At 37.9% G+C, this 12532-nt stretch overlaps 1 protein-coding gene across 3 annotated transcripts in view; it reads left to right on the top strand.

Annotated features, from left to right (window-relative positions):
* Window positions 1-4897: 4897 nt before the first annotated feature.
* Window positions 4898-12532, top strand: part of CKAP5 (cytoskeleton associated protein 5) — a 42127-nt gene continuing 34492 nt past the window's right edge. For all 3 annotated transcript variants that reach the window (XM_080344559.1, XM_080344558.1, XM_080344557.1), the window contains exons 1-7: window positions 4898-4990; window positions 5740-5946; window positions 8350-8521; window positions 9575-9707; window positions 10001-10104; window positions 10476-10589; window positions 10830-10934. In XM_080344559.1, coding sequence (XP_080200685.1) covers window positions 5831-5946; window positions 8350-8521; window positions 9575-9707; window positions 10001-10104; window positions 10476-10589; window positions 10830-10934 — 744 coding nt within the window. In that variant the 5' untranslated portion in view covers window positions 4898-4990; window positions 5740-5830. The remainder of the gene's footprint in view (window positions 4991-5739; window positions 5947-8349; window positions 8522-9574; window positions 9708-10000; window positions 10105-10475; window positions 10590-10829; window positions 10935-12532) is intronic.

The following is a 12532-nucleotide window of genomic DNA, read 5'->3' as shown; positions in this document are numbered from 1 at the left end:
TTTCTACTCTTGCTGCTTTCTCATGGTCTCCCTTTGAAAGGCTTCCTATTCTTTCCTTGATGGTCTTCATTTGCTCACTGCTCCCTAATATAAGAACTTGTCCTGCCAAGAACTGTCAGGGGGGATTTGTTGTTCATCTCCATTGTAGATTCCTCAGCTGACTTGCTTTTGGAAATTTTGTATTGACCATGTTAATACCAAACCTCTCTCACAAAACTTATTTTGGTGGTTCAGTGACTTCAGAGGCCTTTTTTCTGGATTAAAAAAAAAAAAAAAAAAATCATTACTGAAAGACTCAAATCTGTTTGTTCTGAGTTGTGGTAACAAGAAAGCTATGTAGGTCAAACACTTCATTGCTGCAAATTCACTAGGAATAACATAATTTAGCTGCATTATTGTATAATGAGGCTACTTGGATGTTGAGAGGTAATGGCTGGAGGTTTACATGGTTTTGCAAAGCAGCTTTAAAAAAAAAAAAAGGATTTTGTCAAAGGTGTGATATTCTATGATCATACAGAACCCAGTGACTTAATTGAAGGGAGAAACAAGAGTCTTTTATTCTACTAAGTGCAAGATGTAGACAGTACAAGATCTTGGCATTAGGACAGGCATGAGCCATGGTGAAGCTAGAAAGAAGGGATGTTTAAGAAGGAGCTTTCCCTCTGTGACCGTGGAATACTTTCTGAAAAATTGTCTGTTCTAAGGGGATTTGTAAGTTATTGGGGGGATGGAGAAGTATAATTTTATTACTATTTTTAGATGCCAGATTCAGCACAGAAGGCAACTTAACCCATTTAATAATTGAAGTAACCATTGTAGATGTTACAACTAAAAATAGCAGGGGAAGTGACTTGACCAAACTGAAAAAAAATGGGTGAAAAAATGCTCACTGTTTTGTGGTCATCTGTCTCCCCTCCCTGTCTTGTCAGTCCCTCAGTTAAGTACATTATGATGTTGGGAAGGCAAGTCCTAGATCCTTTTCTTCTAGTTTTTATAATGCTTCTTGAGGGTGTACAAGCAAGAGGTCACACTTTGTAGCAATAAATTGCTGGATGAGCGTAAGGGTTAAAATACTTGTAAATTGGTTTCAGCCTTGCAAGGGGCCAAGCCTTTTTAGTAGAGCTGCTCCTGGCTCTAGGGTTCAGACTGATTTTAGTATTGTAATATGGTAGTCAGTGTCCAACAATAAAGTTTTCATTGGTGGGACAGATTTCTGTAGAAAAATAAATATTTCTTTGTGTTGTTGAAGTAGGAAGTTCATGCTGCTGATTGGTTTTCTAAATGACTGAGGTGTAGATGGGAGCTTGCCCTAGTGTAGGTGCTAAAACTCTTATTCTGGTGTTTCTGCTGCTGGCAGATGTGTTAGTGCTTTATTTCTTATTGTGTTTTCTTTGTGAATAACTATTGTCCTTGTATTGGTTCCTTAAGTTCTCTTCAACAAAATAATATAGACAGGCAATGGCTTGGTTACCTCCAAGTTTCTGGGTGAGATTCAGAACTACCTGATGTCCTTTTAACTTCACTCTGCTTATCCTTGGCAAAGGCATATGTGAGTCTTGGAGAAGACTGCTCTATTTATGTCATCTGCATCTATGCTGGGAAAACACCCCATTATTTCTGTTGTGCATGTTAGGATGGAGGTGCTTGGCAGCAGAACTGAGTGCCAGAGGGAAGTCTGCTGTGACTGTGTTCTCATTAGGGCATTCCTGCATCCTTCACTAGGTGAGCTATTTGAAGTTTTTTATGTGAATGCAATCTCATTCTAGCTTTCGGAGAGAAATCATCAGTCATAGAGGTAGAGTTTTAAGACCACCTCCATGTTTACCATGAGTGTCTTGCTTGGTGGGGGAGAGGGACAGTGGCTTTTTTTTTTTCTTTAGTTTTAAGGGTGTGTTTGCCTTTTTAAAATAGGTAAAATGGTTTGAATTTTAATGAGCAAGTTGTTGATTTGTATTTAATTTTGAGCTCTCTTTCAGTAGGCTGAAGGGAGGGATAAGAGAACAAATGAGAGGTTTGGGCAGAGAAAAAGCAGTAGAGTTTCAGAAGGGTTTAAACACATGAAAGTGGAATCTGTTGCAAAAGGCTGGTGGGATTTCAATGCAAATAAAAAAATAGTAACTCACTTACTCTGACTTATGATTTTTTTGGTTTTGGTAAGGCATGTCAAAGCTTGAATTTTCATTGTAACTTTTAAGTCAGGGTACCTTTTTCTTGTCAGTTCCTGACATAGAGGAGTGGTGTGACTGGTACTTAACACAGAGCTGTGTTGTTTTTTGTGTATTTGGTTTGGGTTTTGTTTTGTTGTGTTTTTTTCTTTTTAATAAATTATACATTTTAAAACATAGTGTACCAGAATTAAATTTTCAATAGCATGGGCTATAGGTAGCCTGACTTTTGTGTACTTCATTTCTTACATAATGAGCAGAGTGATCCCTTCATTCTCCATAGTCTATAGTTCTAGAGGTTGTCAGTCCTCATCTTTGGCCCTCCGAACAATTTTTTTGTTGTTGTTACTGTAAAAGCAAACTTCTTAGTGCCACTGTGCAACTGTGCTGATGTCAATAAAAGGGGTCCACATCACTGTTAGTGAGATGAGCAGAGCAAACCATAATAATGCTTGAATATGTTTGTTTATATGTGTAGTCAACTTCTGTCCTGACATTGATTTTCATTATATTGCCATTGGGCAAATCAGTAGGTTTATGCCATTTTAGGGAGACTAGTATTAACATCCATAGGAATTTATAAATATTCAAGGTAAGTTTCATGTAGTTTGGTGTGGGGGGTGTGTGTTAGTAGCTGGTGAGGATTTGGGGGGGTTTGTTTTTCTCTTTTGGTGTGTTGTTTGTTTTTTTTTTTTTTTTAGGGTGTTGTTTTTGTTGTTTGTTTTGTTTGTTGTGTTTTGGTGTTGGTTTTTTTTTATAAGTATCTTCTAACTTAATCTAGGAAGGAAAAAAAAATATTGTTTTTATTGTAGACTGTTGCTAGCTTAATTTTACTGTCAAGTTAGCTTTGTGTTAGTGTTGTTTGGCTGACAGAGGGCTTTGAAGAACTTGCTTATATTAACTTACACCAGTGAAATTACACTCCTACTGCTGGGAGTTAATTGTCTGCAGGGAACCTCTGTGCATTAGGTGAAATACTTTGTAGGTTAAGGTATCCAACTTTGCTGGTATAGACAGAATTTGCGTGAGGAATATTCTGCTAGTATGGTGCATTTATATGCCTGTAGTGATAAGTTGTTGTATATGCCGGCCAGTTTTTAGAGTTTTGGTCGTCTTGATCTGTGCATTTGGACTGGTATGCTGGAAGGTGTTACTCCTCTGGTTTAGTTTTGTTTGTTTGTACAAATAATGTTGGGAGCCCTGTCATTACTGCTGCTGCTATTTTCATTTTGCTGATCTCCCTGCATCAGGCATATTATCTCATTATTCTCTGAGCAGCCAGGTTAGTTGTACAGTATGTCTGAGGTGAACATTGAGCCTGAGGTCTCATCTCTCATACCCTAATGGTTGTATCTTAATAACAAGGAAAGGGGGATGGGGAAAGGAGGAAAACACTTAGGAACTCAAATGAGTAAGGATTTCAGCCCTGCATGTGGTAAGAAATTGATCTCTTGTTGGCAGTTGCTGATGCTGGCTACATTAGATTTAGGGCATAAAGTGGCCAGCTTGCAAAAATGCGTTCTGTTCCTCTCATAGTGCTGTTTGTAAAGCTGTTAAAATGGCTGTCCTTACACTAGCACCTGATTATTTTTTGACACTGATTCATGGCACCAGTTGCTGGAAGCATGTGTCAGTAGGAGTCAGTTTTCTAGTGTTGATGGGTACTCATTTTGTTTTAACGCCTTAATCATAGTACACTCTTCCTCAAGCCTGGATGGGGTTATATTTTGCATGCCTTCTTGGCCTACTAAAACTTTCAAAGATTGAGACTTCTAAGGTCTGAAATATTAGAAAGCAGTGCAATTAGTAATATTTAATGGCTTCTGGTAGCCTTCAAGGGCCAGCAGAATAGTGGTCTAGTTTTAGTAGTGCACATCTAAATATAGTTACAGACTTGGGAGAGTGGGTTGTGTGTTAGCGATAGATTTGCTGCAGAACTGTCTTTGTTGTTTGTTTTTTAAGTAGAAGTATGTTGCAGGTAGCATCTCACATGTATTTTCCGATGTTCTAACTTGTCTCTGTCTCCACAGGACTTAGTGTAATTATAGAGAGAACCTGAATTAAAATGGGGGACGACAGTGAATGGATGAAGCTGCCCATTGACCAGAAATGCGAACACAAGGTAGGAAGTCTTGTCTTTGGGTTTGGCTTGCTGTATCTCTCCACTGTGGTGATTCTGTGGTACTCCTCTGACAAAGCACACCATAGTTAGGGAATCCTGACAGCTGCACAGTGTGCATATAACAGGTCTGAAATTGCATCAGTTCTATCTAGCCTAGAGGCTGAATAACATTGATTAAGCAGAATTTAGTAGCATGATAATCTGTATGGCACAAGCTTGTGTGCTGAAAGATCAGTGCACGCATTCATGTGAAGAACTTACTCATCTGTAGCATCTGTAGCTGTTGTTGGGCTCCCACCTACTCATCGGGTAGAGCTTATGAAGAACAGTGGGGAGGACTGGTGTCTCTATCCAGGTCATTCATGGCGGGAGAAGAGTATTTTGTCCTGTTGCATGTTATTCATATAGTCATTGAAGAGAAGTCTTGTACACTTTCAACTATGAAGAATTTTGTGAAATTGGTGAGTTGATTGTACTAGCACAACATTTAAATGTCTGTTTTCTGCTTTCAGCTGTGGAAAGCCAGATTAAATGGTTATGAAGAAGCCCTTAAGCTCTTCCAGAAGTTAGATGATAAGAGTCCTGAATGGTCCAAGTATCTTGGATTGATAAAAAAATTCGTGACAGACTCCAATGCAGTAGCTCAGTTAAAAGGACTGGAAGCAGCACTTGCTTATGTTGAAAATGCTCATGTAGCTGGGAAGTAAGTGTCTTTTTCTCACTGTTAGTAGGTTGCTATGAAAATTTAATGTGTCTCTCTGTGAAAGGCTGTAGATAAGTTGTATGGTGGCTACTAACAATTCTGATCTTTAGTAGTAAAGGCAAAACTTGCTTTCTGATCTAGAGAATTTGCCAAATGGTAGATTTTCCTTGTAGGTGGCTTCTATGTGCATGCTAACTTGTCAGAAATTACTAAGTGTTCAAAGAAACTATTAAAGGCAGTAGTAAAGATTTTTGAAATGGTAAAGAAAGTGAATCAGTAATTTGATGGCATATGCACTGTCAACTGGAATAGGGATTCTTGTTTGAAACAGTTTGAACGTGCAGGGAGCCTTTCCTTCAAGGGAGATATTAGTGTAATTAATTCATTAAATAAAATGTATGTTAGTTAACTAACATATGGAAATCTAGGAAATGGTGTTTATTTGTGGACCTTAACAAATGTGTATTAATGAATACGCTTTTGAGAAACTGTCTGGTGTAGTCCAATATTGGGAACAATTTAACTAGCACTCAGTCTGCAGGGGTCATTTTGATTAAACTAGAGATTGAAGTCACCTCTTAAAAATGGTTGTTACCTTCAAAGTTAACTTAGAATTTAATCCCTGTTATGTGAGACTTCACTGAGTTTTCATCTGTTTTGGGTGTTGTGTGCGCTTTTGTCTGTGGATAATGGTGTAGAACACCAAATTCACTTAAATATTCCAAAAGTAACACTCTCTCATCTTTCAGGACAACAGGAGAAGTAGCGTCTGGAGTTGTAAATAAGGTGTTCAATCAGCCGAAAGCCAGAGCAAAAGAGCTGGGTTTAGATATATGTCTAATGTATATAGAAATTGAGAAAGGGGAAGCAGTACAAGAAGAATTACTAAAGGGTCTGGACAACAAAAACCCAAAAATCATAGTAGCATGTATAGAGACTCTGAGGAAAGCACTAAGGTAAGTTTTTAGTTTGTGGTGGTTTTTGTTTTTTGGTGGTGTTTGTTGTGTTTGGTGGTTGTTTGTTGTTGTTTTTGTTTATTTGTTTGTTTTATTCTCCCTTACCCCAGCAGTATGTAGAGTCTGATTTGGTTTTTAGGTCATTTTACCAGGTCCTTGTTATTATTGAATAGTATTATTGAACTAGTATTTTGTGGCACCAACAGTTGAGAGAGCATCATGGGATTTGTTAGATATGAGGGATGCCTTTGTTGTGTGAGCCTCATCTGGATCACTTTCATCCATAGCACCTGTTTACCCAACTTCATTGTCACAATGTACATCTGGAAGAATGGCAGGAGTAGCGTATCTTGTTCCAGACTGTGGAGCTTCTGAGTAGCTGAAAATAAACTCACTGATGGGAAAACTAAAACATAGTCTTTTGTTAAAACACACTGTTTTCCTCACTGATGTGAACATCTTTAATTTGGTACACTGTGTGTGGTTTTTGGAAAAAAACAACAACTCATTGCATGGTATGTTTCCATTGTCTATATAATTTATTAAAAAGAAAAGCTGATAATACTCCCTAAAAATCAAATCAAATTTAATGAACATGGGGTAGTTTGTTTCAAGATGAAATTAGGAGCATCTTTTTTGTTCCACTTCAAGTATGTTTGCTGCCTTTGCAAGTTGAGTGAAAAATACTGTGGTTTTATCAAATTCTTATATTTGATGTATATATTAGATTTTTTTAAGGAAAGATAAGTTTGGTATTAATGGACAGAGTACTTTTTTTCTGAAAAAAGTAGTTCATGTGACAGCTCTGTAATACAGATGAAGAGTATCTTATGCTAAGTATTTTTTAGACAACTTGCTGAAGCACATGCGTAGATGGTCCTTGTTAAACTAATTGTTTCAGGCTTCTGTATTAGAAGTCAAAATAAAATATTTGATTTAGCACATTATCAATGCTTCTACTAAGTGAAATGACTGTCCCACATTTAAGAATATATTTTAGCTATTTTAAATTGCTTTATCTAATGTCCTTTCAACAGTACAGTGTAATTAGAAAACTGCATAACCTTCCTCAATATCTTTCAATTATGTCTATAAAATGTGCCACATCTGCCTTTCAATATGCAGTATTTTATTACCTTTAGGATGGCAAGATCAGTTTACCCCATGGAGCCCTGTGACTTAACCTTTGTCTTCTGCTTCTGAGCAATGTTGCTACCTAACTTGGTCTTGTGCTTTGACAGGGTTTCTGCATTGATAACAAAACTTGTCTGTGTTGTACCTAGGTGGATAGCTTGAGTGCAGAACTGCTTTAGCTTCTGGTGGTTTTTGTCTTGTGCTAAGGTTTCTGTTCTTGTGGTGTGGAACAAATTATCTATAATATATTAATTAGATAAAAATAAGAGAATTTGCATAGGCACTTTTTCTAAGACACTTTTTTTTGAGTCATGGTAAAAAAAAAAAAAAAAAAATCTTAGGGGAGTCATTTGTTCATGATCTGTATCTAAGTTGGGTTGTTTCTAAGTTTAGCACTAGAGTTTTTAGAAAGTGAGACGTGTAAGTTTTAGTTCCTGAGCTGCCATTTTACTGGCTTTTTCATGTGCTTGATTGGAAGGAAGCAGAAGAAAAAGTCTGAATGGAAAGGTTAATTTGGACTTCTCAAGGAAAATAAATGCTTTTGAATAAAAAAAAAATTGTGGCTTCTGAGGTGATTTAGATGTGATGCTTTAAGAATTGTAGCAGTTAACTTTTACTATGAGCATGAAAAGAGAGTTTGTGTGTTCTCATTCAGCAGTGACTGAAGAAGTTTAGTGTATGAACTTCAACAAGTTATAGAAGAATCTGCTGACAGGGTAGGGTGTTTGTCTGGGGAAACTTCCTTTATGTGTCCTTTCAGCAGCACATATTTCAACACGTGTATTTTCTGTGACGATGACCCAGGCTCACTATAATTATCTGGTCCAACAAGTAGAAAAGTGACTAATGCTTTTACTGCAGTTTGTCTCCGAGGATAGACAAAGGAGATTCTATTCTGATTTATTTTAAAAAAAAAAGTAGGTCATACAAATTCTGGTCTAAGGACACTTCTTTCTTTTCACCCCCCTGGCAAGGGAACATATGTAAGCAGCAGATTGGATTAAGTGCTTTGAAGTATTTTCAGAGGCTTGATTTTTGTAATTCCAAGCTGAGCGTGGAAGGTAATTATGGTAGGGCAAATATTTTACAGTAGCTTAGTAGCTTCACAAAATAATTGCTATAATCATGATTTAAGTAAATGATACAATCTCTAAATGTGCACTGAAAGCATTGCATGGATTGTTTTAAAATAAATAAATAAATAAATAAGTGGATCACTCTCTTGTTCCTACCAGGACACTGATGCTATTCCATGTTTTTAACTTTCAGTGAATTTGGTTCAAAAATAATCTCCTTGAAGCCAATCATTAAAGTATTGCCAAAACTTTTTGAGTCTCGGGAAAAGGCTGTTCGAGATGAAGCCAAACTCCTTGCTGTGGAGATCTACCGTTGGATAAGGGATGCTCTGAGACCTCCATTGCAGAACATAAATTCTGTGCAGGTAGGCAGAAAGCAGTTCTGTATCCAAACATTTGAGAAAACATTTCCATTCTTACCTTCTCTGATCCTGTAGTGTTGGGCATTCTTAAAGTCAAAGCTGGAATTTTTCAGTAACAGCAACATTTTTTAGCTTCTTGTAACTTTACCTACAAAGTTAGTCCCTCTTTGTTACTTGTAAAGAAATTGTGACAATTTCCTGTTGCTCTGAATATGTGTGGAGTTGTGGGCCAAACATTCTATTGAAGCTGAGGAGGGGCTTTGAGAAGTATAATAGTGTTTCTTGGAGACCTAACCCAAGGGGGAATGGTTACCCTTATAAAAGACACTTAAAGTCTTCAAGTCAACCATTTTCTTTTGCAGTTTTCTTTTTTTCCCCTGATTTTTTTTTTCTTTTTTTTTTTTTTTCCTATGCAGCTATTCAGACTTGTTCTGGTGATGCTCAGGATGTGACTGTTCCACTTCAGGAAGTGGCATTATGTTATGATAGATAACTGTGCTAGTGCAGATGGAACGCTTTGTTATTTTAAAACTTTATGCATCCTGGCCTCCTACCTGCTCAAGTTAATTGTGTTCAGGTGGAAAGCAGTAACTTTCTGGAGAAAGATTAAACAAACAAAACCCACAAAAACAAGCAAAACAACAAAACAAACCCAACTGTCTCATCAAAAGTAGCTCAACATGTTTGTTTTGTCATAGTTTTAGCTTGTGATAGCATGTCTGTAACCAGAAGATCTTCCTTCATGCTCAACCATTTTTATTTTAAAGCTTCTTCAGAGGGGACACGCCATTCTGACTGTTCTACAGTTTGTTCTTATGTAAATGCTTTGCATTGATATTTTGATATTCTGTTCTGTGGATATACTTGATCAAAAAATTCTGAACCGTGAACATGAAGGGGAAGTCACTTTTTTGGTGGCAGAAAAAAAAGAACTTGAAAAGTAGTGCTATCTTGGCCTTGAAATGGGAAAACTCCATTGCCTTCCATGAAGGGTTACTTGTTCCTGGGGTTTGTATGAAGTGTCTCTGATACAACGATTCTTTTCCCTTTTGGCAGTTAAAAGAACTGGAAGAAGAGTGGGTCAAAGTGTCATCAGCTGCTCCTAAGCAGACCAGGTTCCTGCGTTCCCAACAGGAGCTGAAAGCAAAATTTGAGCAGCAGCAGGCAGCTGGAGGAGATGCAGATGGAGGTAAATTATTTAATCTCTGAACTCTATTGGAAGATGTATAACTGGTGTGTTATTTGTGAAGGAATACATGAAATTGTAAAGGTGCTTTTTCTCAAAGTGGTGCAAAATGTGCAGTGCAGTATACAACAAGACTATGTGGCTGGGGAAAAAATTTCATATGAAAGAGTATCTGTCCTTTGGAATAGCAAAATCACAACCACTGGTAGTGGATTTTTAAAGAAGAGCTCTAGGTGGTGCTGTAGTCAAAATTTCATTTGTCACTCTGCTTATATTTTTCTCTTTTCTGATTGCAGGAGATGATGACGAAGAAGAGGCAGTACCACAAGTAGATGCATATGAGTTGCTTGAAGCTGTAGAAATTCTTTCCAAACTTCCCAAAGACTTCTATGAGAAAGTTGTAAGCATAAACTTAAATGCTACCAGTTAATTCTATGATGTGGACCTAATGAGTCTTAAAACTTACTAGCATTCTGCAATGTGTGCTTTACTGCTATATGGATAATAACCGACTCGTGTAAGTAAAATATAGACTATCATAAATAAGTCTCAAATTTGATTTATCAACAAGAAAGCTGTAGTTTTAAGGAGCTGAGATGTCCTGGGAATGAGACTGTGTGTCATATTTCTTTGCAGTTATTGATTTTGAACTGTAGGGAGACTTTGGCTTTCTCAGGGTAGAATTCAGTTTTAAAATCTATTGCTTGTGGCAAGCATGCTTCTCTAGAACTGTTTACATTTATAAATGAACATAATTTTTTTGCTGTGCAGGAAGCAAAGAAGTGGCAAGAAAGGAAAGAAGCTTTAGAAGCTGTTGAACTGCTGGTGAAAAATCCCAAATTGGAATCAGGAGACTATGCAGACTTGGTGAAAGTTCTCAAAAAGGTAATAAATAAAACCCAGAGTGCACATACAATTAGTATTTTTTGCAGTTTATTTGTATTCTATTTTAAAAGTTACAGTTGAGATCATACTAATGAGTAGAAAATTTTTAGCTGGAACAGCGGTGGAAATAACCAAATCTGTGACCCACTGACTAGTGTAAAGAATTCTTCCAAGTCTCTGAAACTTGGATTTTTCAGTCTTCAATTTTATGTTGTGGGTTTTTTTTCCCCTTCTCTTCAGGTTGTTGGGAAGGATACAAATGTTATGTTAGTTGCTTTGGCTGCCAAATGCCTTACGGGACTAGCTTCTGGGCTCCGAAAGAAATTTGGACAGTATGCAGGGCATGTAAGTAAGAGTATGTACTTTTTTCTGTTTTTATTGATGCTGGACACCAGAAAGTACCTTAATATTTTTTTCCTGTAAACCTTGGTATTTATCAAAGATACTATTTGTACAATTGTGGATGTTTACCTACCACTTAATGGAGCAAGTAGTGAAATACCTGCTAAGATCTCTTGCATCTTAAGAAGACCTTGTTTGTTCACTTGCAGCAACATGAAGCTTACTATTCCAAGAAATCTTGTGTAGTAAGACAACTCTGAATTACTCTGCCATGAAATGAACTTTATTTATATTATCTCATCCTGTAGATGCACTCACAGAAATGCATTTGTAGGACACAGTGGCAAAAATAGCTTCTGAACCTGAATTCTACTTAGCAGCTCCAGGATGTGTGTTTTTATGTTGGCTGGGATTTTTTTTGAGTGTTGGGAGTTCCTGTGTGTGTGTTTGTCTGGGTTTTGTGGGGTTTGTCTGTTTTAAATAACCAAACTACTGAGATTTTTGGTACCAAAACATTCTGGTGGTCTAGTTTAATGCTCTTCTCTGTTCTCCTTTGCTACTCTTCTCATACCAATAGCTAATATCAGGGAATAGAGGGACACTTAACCAATCTCTGGAAAGAAAAGGGCCTTTTAATTAGTTGCAGTTCTCACTTATTTCTCAAGTCTATACTGTGTTCTTTAAGCTGCTCAATCAAATTTTTTTTTCTTGTGATAAGCAAGACGTATGTGGGTAGAGCTTAGAGGCAGAGAGAACTGATGTGCCTGGCTGCCGGTAGTGTTATATTTTGTGATGAATTGGAAAGTTACTGAATCTCACTGCTTCAGAAACATTCGAGTCTCCTGAACTCTGAACAACAGATTGGGCAAAGTCCCTTTCATTCTGACAGCTGTAGGTGTAAGAAGCATTCTTATATCTGTTCACACTTGATTTGTGTTTGGGGTCAGGACTGCAGAAGGCTGTTGATGTAATCTTTCTTACTGTTGACTTTTTTGAGGGGCCAGTTCTTTTTAATCTCTTTATCAATTATGTGAATGAGGGGATTGAGTGCGCCCTTAGTAAGTTTGCAGATGACACCAAATTGGGTGGGAGTGTTGATCTGCTGGAGGGTAGGAAGGCATACAGAGGGATCTGGATTGCAGGACTGAGGCCAGTTGTATGAGGTTCAACAAGGCCAAGTGACAGGTCCTGCACTTGGGTCACAACAACCCCAGACAGCGCTGCAGGCTCAGGGAAGAGTGGCTGGAAAACTGCCTGGCAGAAAAGGATCTGGGGGTGTTGATGGACAGCCAGCTGAACATGAGCTAGCGGGGTGCCCAGGTAGCCAAAAAGGCCAACAGCATCCTGGCTTGTATCAGGAACAGTGTGACCAGCAGGACTAGGGAAGTGATTGTGCCACTGTACTCAGCACTGGTGAGGGCCCATCTTGAATCCTATGTTAGGTTTTGGGCCCCTCATCATAAGAAAGACATTGAGGTACTAGAGAGAGTGCAGAGAAGGGCGACAAAGCTGGTGAGGGGCCTAGAGCACAAGTCTGAGGAGTGGTTGAGGGAACTGGGGCTGTTTATCCTGGAGAAAAGGACGGTGAGGGGAGACATTAT

Source organism: Nesoenas mayeri (assembly GCF_963082525.1).
Source record: "Nesoenas mayeri genome assembly, chromosome: 5".
NCBI classification, from domain to species: Eukaryota; Metazoa; Chordata; class Aves; order Columbiformes; family Columbidae; genus Nesoenas; species Nesoenas mayeri.
The sequence above is the reverse complement of the archived record's forward strand: the minus strand, read 5'-3'. Positions and strand labels throughout refer to the sequence as shown.